Source organism: Amblyomma americanum, chromosome 2, assembly GCF_052857255.1.
Source record: "Amblyomma americanum isolate KBUSLIRL-KWMA chromosome 2, ASM5285725v1, whole genome shotgun sequence".
Lineage (NCBI taxonomy): Eukaryota > Metazoa > Arthropoda > Arachnida > Ixodida > Ixodidae > Amblyomma > Amblyomma americanum.
The window spans coordinates 52,407,887-52,415,574 of NC_135498.1; the positions used below are offsets into that span (position 1 = coordinate 52,407,887).

The following is a 7,688-nucleotide window of genomic DNA, read 5'->3' on the forward strand; positions in this document are numbered from 1 at the left end:
TATACACAGTGCTTCACGACCTTAGTCACAGTAAGGCCTATAGCACTCTGTGGCATCCTTGTTAAGGACTGCACTCTTTTTAGCTCAAGTAGCTGCAGAAACAAAAACAAAACAAAAGAACCGAAACAAATAACCGCCATGGAGGAGCACCTCTCCTCTTTAAATGCACGCGGATACGCCTTTGCCGCCGGTGCCTTATCAGCCGTGCAAACACGTGGCCAGGAAAAAACAGGCCGAACGATCCGTTAATGCATTTCTCTAATCGAACTCCCATTACACCGAATTCGGGCTTGCACGCCAACTGCATACATACGGTGAAGGCGAGAAGCTATACCGATGCGGCTGGTTGTCCAGCCCCATTACGCCCATTTAAGCAACTCTTCACGTCCAGGCGCGGTGGCCACAGCATTTCACGCAGCCCATATTGTAACCGCAGGAGGTTTTGGTTGCGGTGAGGTGGGCAATAAACTTCTACGCATATGCAGTATTTTAAGTGAATGCTCGGGCGTTATAGGATGCAGGCAATAAGAAGCCCCAATTAGAGAGTTCAATAGGTTCTGGCCGCAGCTGCGGCCAGGTGTAACTATATCTACAAACCACTGTAGTACTGTCTACAACGGAGCAACACAGAAAAAAGGTAAGTGAACAAATTGTTGCAATGCTAGCCCTATACTTGAAGCAAAAAAAAAAAAACTAATTCACTAAATCGTCGCCACTAAGTAACGCGAGATTGAACGGCAATTGTTTATCGTGAATATGTAATGTTGTTTATTCATTATTATTTGTCGCCTACTAGGGTAGGAGTGCGCCTGACGGGTCTATGCCATCACTCGTTTCGTCACTCTGATCGGGCTAGTCGGCGAGGCGCGTTGCAGGGAAGCCATGCGTGACATCAGCAGCTGTCACTCGTGACGTCATTGTGTTTGAACAGGTCAGCATGGCTGGTTGTAATGACGTCACGTGTGACATTACTTCATGGTGACCGATCAGCGTGACCCGGTACTAGGCCGGTGCCAATGACACTGACGCCGCAGAACCGAGAAACGCGCCTTTAACAAGTGTGTCAAAAATAAACTAACGCGCCGCAAGCTTTGAAACTGCTTTCGTACGTTGGTACATTCTTCGACAATTATGACAAAGGGGTAGGTTCCTGTTGTCTTCTATTGCGCTCTTAGTATGCGTAGCGATGAGTGGCCAATCTAGTCGATACCAATGGCGCATCGGCGGTTTAACCAAATGGCGAGGAGCGAAAGGAATCGAATCGTAGCTTGACTGTATTGAAATTTTTACTTTCTCCCATTTCGAGCTATTACACTTCGGGGAATGTTGGCACGTGACTCATTCATTCATTCAGCCAATTTATAAAATCGCCAATTCTGATGTCACAAAATTCCTTAAGCCTGTTGCTGTATTTCTTAATGTGACCAGTTGCGCTGACAAGCCGTCCATGGCTCGGTATTAATGCGCTATAGCAGCACCGCATGGCCTTGCGAGCCGATACCACTGCATATGATGCAGTATCCGAGCAGCAAGGAAAGAGGGAAGAAAAAGAAAACACGAAACGAAAGGGAACAGCTTAAGACGAAAGCGAATGAGGAAAAAAGTTTTTCGGAAAAGCAATGACGACGCCAACGAACTCCGCAGCAAGGACCTGAATTACGAAATATGAAGAGTTATATGCACGTTGCGCAGGCTGTGCGGTTGATAAGCTACGTTTAAATGGTTACCCATCAAGTAAAGAACGAAGCTGCAACGGCACGGGGTCAAATAACGGACTGTGCTTGGATCTCCTTGAAGTTCAGCGCTCATAACAAAATAAGTTATGCAATAATAGGTGGGTAGTGACGCTTCCATCTTGCCTCTTTACGTTACCTCTAACATTTCCCTTACCGTAGCTCTTTGCGTTGCCCTCAAATAAACCTGAAGCCTTTCCTTTAGATTCAAAGTTCGTGCCCCCGTAAGCGACTATACAGGGTGTTTCATCTAAGGCTTTCTGCAATTTTTAAAAGTAGACTTTTTGAGTTAGAAGAGCGCTTTTTTCGGCGTAGCATTGTCAGTGATGTAATGAATCAGTCTACAGCTAAGACGGTAATTAGCAGGATAGTTAAATAATACTGAGTGCGTAACTTTTTAACTATTATTGTTAGGATCCTTAATTATTGAAAGGCGTTTAGCCCACTGCAAGTAATATCCATATCAGTCTTTAGAATTTCTAAAACATGGTTACTATCGACGCTGTGGCTGGTAGGCAGTGTGGCGTAGAAACAGACCTAAAACAAACTTGTAGTCCAGGTTTAGAGTCCGTGAGTATACACCGCCTTTCAGGTTGTTCTCCTCAGATATGCCAAGTCGCTTCCCTAGGAGCCACAAGTTCAGCAGAGGTTGATGCTGAAATATGTCCTAGCACTAATTTGATTGTTATCGGCCGAGCGGGTGTCACCACAGTTGCTGTCGATGCCATTCGTGACACAGCTCCATTAGTGTACACATGAACGTAGTTCCGATATTCTGACCAGATATACGCCAGAGCAAGTTGCTTCAGTGCACATCGGTATCATGGATTTCTTGAGAATTCCACGAACATGCAGGCCTACCGAAGGCTGAGCCGTCACCCACGGTGGCTTGACGGGATGATATGGAAGGACATAGCCTGGTGGTATTTGAGGCTGATGGCAGCGGAGTGCACTTGAAAAATGCTATCCTTCCATTCATTCAGAATCTTCGTCAGTGGGCGACAACGGTGTCTGGTAATTAAGTAAGCGTTAATGCACACGAAGTGGTTCATGTGACAAATATGTCGATATTTTTCAGCCACATGCTTGCTCAATCGTGCCTTTGTTATAGGTTCACTGTTGCAATACAAAGCATATACCTTGAGCACCTGCACTTGAACGCTCTCTAACGATCGCAAGCAAGAAATGCCAATATTAGGGAGTACTTGGAGGCTGTATCGGACGTAGCGTACGAACAGAGTCTGGTATAGTTTTATTAGAGAGCACTCCGCTGGAGCCCATTTCATGCCACCTACAAAGCGAAGAACATGGCAGTCTTTTCTTTAGCATGCTGATGCTCCTCGACCAAGACAGACCATGGTCAGTGATAATGCCCAAGGATCTGTGGTGGGAGCCAATGTATCTCTGCTCCGTGTAGTGTTACCGGGTATACCCGCTACAGCGGGTTCAGAGCTTGTTCCTTTGTCAGAATGTGTTTGACTAATAGCTGTTCTTGCACGCCAAACAGAGTGCGACGCTGAGGTTCGCAATACTTTTTATTCAGTTCCTGCCCTTCATATTCCCTCATTCTCTTTACTGTTCTGCGGTTAAGAACGCCAAAAAGCTTGATGGCACAGCGCACTCCAGAGCTTTCAGGTGCCATTGCCAACAGTAAGCATCCTGTGTATTTAGTGATAGAAGTCCACCCAAGACAGCGGCAGCACACTCGATGAACTTAAAAGGGAGTGTTCCAGAGTACTGGTTACTCCCTTATACGGCAATTAATGTTTAGGCTGCACGGCCCCTTCTGGAACCCGAAACACATGAACAGCGTGATGCTACTTGCAGAACTTTTCCCTTCACCTCGCCATGTACCTCATGTTTAGAGTAGTTCTCATTTGTTGTTCGGATGCAGTATTGACGCTGTTATGAGCCAGTGGACCAGCTCAGGCGATATTCACACTTAATATCAGCTAGCGATCTTGGCGGATGACATACGAGACGACGTCATCCTGCTGCGCGATACGTTGTCAGATGTACTTAGAGTGAATACGCTCCCTCAAAGGGAAGTAGGCAGCCACACCACCGTATACCCTACAAAGTAACAGTGTTGCAGTCGCGTGTGCACAGTCAAAGCCACGCACAATTCCTTGCAGGACTTACCGGCCACGAAGACGAAGTTCTCAGGTGTGCTGGCCAAGGCTTCGGAAGGCATCAAGCTCGAGAATATGACCCAGTACGAAATGCAGGGCATCAACATTATATCCTCAAGTTTGGTCATCCAGACTATCCAACCGTCGACGTCTCGTTCAAGGTGCAGCCGCCCAAGAATGATGTGCCCATGACTAAGTGGCATCGCCACACAGGCTGTTCTACGGGGTAATTTTTTCTGGCGCAATATGGATTGAAAATTATATACGGGAACTTAAGGTTTAAACAAGAGGTGAAACCTTCATAAGCAATTCCAGAGCAGTCAGGCTATACAGGCATAGATCCTGCAAACGCCTATGTTCTCCCAATGCCAAGTGGGAGCATAATGCTTCTATGCAATGAAACCACGTCTTAGGCTCGCCGTGCGTGTAAGACATTCTGCACGAGCTGCAGCCAAACACTGCACACACCAATAGAGTTTTGGCCGCATGATTGAAATTCAAAACCTAGAAACGCAGCACAGCACGTAGTAGTTGGGGTGATCTCAATGATCCCGTTTCAGCGTCCTGCGATGGTGGACACGTATCTCACATGCTTCTATTCTATTTAAAAAAAAAACCTGCAAAGCATGAGCCACGAATAGAACATAAAAAGCAGTCACAAACAGTACCTGCAGGTTTTGAATGCTACCACCGCCTTCCAAGTTCTCCTACAGTTCACTGTCGATAACCTTCTTTTACTGGCGATGGTGAAAAACCATATGGCAATGAGGCGTCACCACCTCCGCAAACACCTATATGGTTGCTTGTGCATAGCTTGCTTGTCCCAGCAGCCTCTACGAATGGTTTGGTTCCAGCGTTACGTGATGAACTGCGAGAGATTCTGATTCTTGCTCCTCCACAGAAGCAGTGTGACATTTACAAACGGAAGCTATGAAATCCCGCGCGCCCCAGACTTATGCACAGGAACACAGTGTTCACAGCACATTTCCCAAGCTTGTATCCACTGGTAACTCGACACCACTCAAGCGCGCGCTGACGGCCAATACAACTAGCCACTTTCGTCAAACTTTGTTGTCGTCCACCCTGGCCACCCATGTTGTCATTTGATTGCATAGACTTATACGCGTCTGGAAGCTACGTAGATACTGAATCGATAGCGAGCAAATCAGTCCGTACAACTGTTCGTGCAGCTGACTTCAGAGTTCACTGCGATAGAAAACACTTCCGACAGAGCACACGAAACGGCAGTGTAGTGACGAGTAAAAAATAATGAAACATTTGTTCCAGTAAAATGGCGACTGGCAGTGTGCAGCAGGTGATATGGTCCGCTCGTCTCAGTCGTCAGAGACCCTGCCAGTCGTGAGTGGCGCCTAACGTATAAAGCACCTAGGTGGAAGCCCTGGCCATGCCGCGGAAGGGCGGCGGGCGCGGGCGGGGCACAATGGGCGCGTTGAGCAGGTTCCACCAGCTGTGGCGTCTGCAGAAGTCGAGGTGCAGCTGTCCCACCCTGCAGACCTCGACGATCACCACGGCGGCCATGACGAGCAGGGCGGCGCAGTAGCTGTAGAGGCCGGGCCCCTCCTCGAGCACGAAGTGCGACGCTGCCATGGAGAGGAAGGCGTCCAGCACGTACAAGAACACGTTCACCACGTAGTAGTTCACCAGGTTGCGCGCCTTGGTCAGCGAGAAGATGTACGCGAAGCTCACCTGCGCCCCAAGCACAAAGGTGCCCGATGGCATATATAGAAAGAGTACAATGGACAAGAAAATGTAAATTACAGGATTGCACTTAAGTCTGCTTAAGAGCGGAAATACGAGAGCCTTTTCCTTTCCTCTTTCTCCCTGAAACATGGCAATAGCATCGCGTCGCAGGAGCAGGACAGTCCTGTTATCCGGCAAATCCGACAATGACCCCCGTGCCAAGGCGTGGTGGACATGAATTTTGCCAGCGCCCTACATCAGCGGGGTGCGCTGTCATCCCCCCGTCCCACTTCTGTTTTTTTCCCGAGCAGCCCTCAGTTTCGCTGTTTCAGATTTCAATTTCGAACTTTGTGTTTGGCGGCTGGCGGGGTACAAGCACGCAGGAGCCTGCTGCCGTAGACCTGCGGGTAGCCGGTAAGCCAAAGACGAGAGACTACCTCGCTGAACGCGCCGATGACACCTGCGAACCGCTCCACGCAAATGACAGAGCTACGATTCGACTAACCTGCGCCAGGAGCACCATGGTGCCCATGTCGATGTCGTCGTACAGATGCTTCATGCTGTCGAACATGACGACGAGCACGCACGACACTATCAGGCTGACGAAGGAAAAGTGGAAGGCCTGCACCACGCTGGGAACGTCCGACACGGCGTCGTTGAACTGGCGCACCGTGGCGCGCAGCACCGACGCCGTCAGGGTGAGCACGCAGCCAGCCATGAAGCGTCGCGCCGCCGTCACGTCGGTGGCGCTGCCGTTGACGTAGCCCAGCAGGGCCAGCGCCAGGGCGCCCATGCACAGCGGCAGGACGCGTCCCACGGTGGCGCCCTCTCGGGTCACGCACGTCGGCACGGCGGAGAGCACGGGCCCCAGGCTGCTGACGGTGAACGCGTCCACCACGGTCAAGAAACGCAGCGAAAAGATGCGCGCGAATAACGAGCCAGAAACGCCCACGCTGCGCATGAAGAGCAGCGGCTGCATCGGCAGCGGGCCGTACGGCTCGGCGACGCCCGACATGAGTGACATGCTGCCAGCGAAGACGCCCACCGAGACGTGGAAGAGCAGCTTGGGCGTCGGGATGGACGGGTTCAGCTTGACCAGCACGTCGAGCAGCACCCAGAAGACGCTGGCGCTGGCCGCCAGCAGCGAGGCGTCCCAGGAGAAGGTGGCCGGGCTGCGCGGCTCCGCCTCCACTTCGGTTTCGGTCGGGTAGAAGGGCCGCCGGGAGACGGTCGCCTCGCTCAGCGCAACTGTCATCTCGGTGGCGATGCTGCGACCCACAGCTCGCGCGGCGGACCGCGACGCCCGGGAGGCCCGCGACGCCGACTCGGAGAAGAGTCGTGACAAGCGGGACGCTTCGCCCGTGTCCGAGAGGACAGGTGGAGGGTTGCGCGACATTTTTGCGACGCTGGGGCGAAAACTGGCAGCGGATGTGCGGAAGGGAGGGCTGGGACTAGGCTGAGGTTGGGGACGGTGATTTCTGGTGGACAGCTGAACGAGAGGAGCTCTAGCCCACGAAAAGCACGAGGACTCACGAACCTGCGAGTTCTTCTTTTTCACAATACGGGCTCTTTCCTCGTGGGATTAGCCACCAGATGAGAAGAAGGCAGCGCAAACAGAGGAGGTTGTTTTATTGAGGGCGATGAGTCGTAAACACGTAATATATCCTTCTGCGATGGTCATATTTGTTGAATTCTTTATAGCGTCAGCTGTTAGTCGCAAGCTTCCTTTTTTTCACGAGCTGGTACCCCGGGTTCACGGCGATTATTCTGCCGACCATTCCTCCACCGTAGCGTGTTCGCGATCTGATGAACGCCACCAAGGATGCAAGGAGGAAAGTGAGGTTATTTATTGTTGGAAGATGGGAAAGTTTCGCGGTGCGTGCCACTCTCTCTGTCAAGGTCACCTTCACTATGATGCACTAATCGAGTGCGATATGAAAAGCAATAAATAACATGGGTCGGGGTCCAACAAAGAGGAAAAGACACGTGGATACCAGCCATGCTAGCCATACAGAGCTGGGCATGACGCGAGAACCCACGAGGGGCGAGTGTGGACGCTTTTGCTTGTTGCTTAGTTAAGAGATTCTCGAGATAATAGTCCTCAGGAGGAGAGAAGAGGTTA

General features: G+C 50.8%; 1 protein-coding gene across 1 annotated transcript; it reads right to left on the bottom strand.

The window, feature by feature from the left end:
- Positions 1-4,548: 4,548 nt before the first annotated feature.
- On the bottom strand, positions 4,549-7,038 carry LOC144118560 (uncharacterized). The gene is made up of 2 exons (XM_077651469.1): positions 6,072-7,038; positions 4,549-5,572 (listed from the first exon to the last, which is right to left on the bottom strand). Exons 1-2 carry the CDS (start codon positions 6,960-6,962, stop codon positions 5,252-5,254), a joined length of 1,212 nt encoding a protein of 403 aa, XP_077507595.1. The 5' UTR covers positions 6,963-7,038; the 3' UTR covers positions 4,549-5,251.
- Between the last annotated feature and the right edge of the window lie 650 nt (positions 7,039-7,688).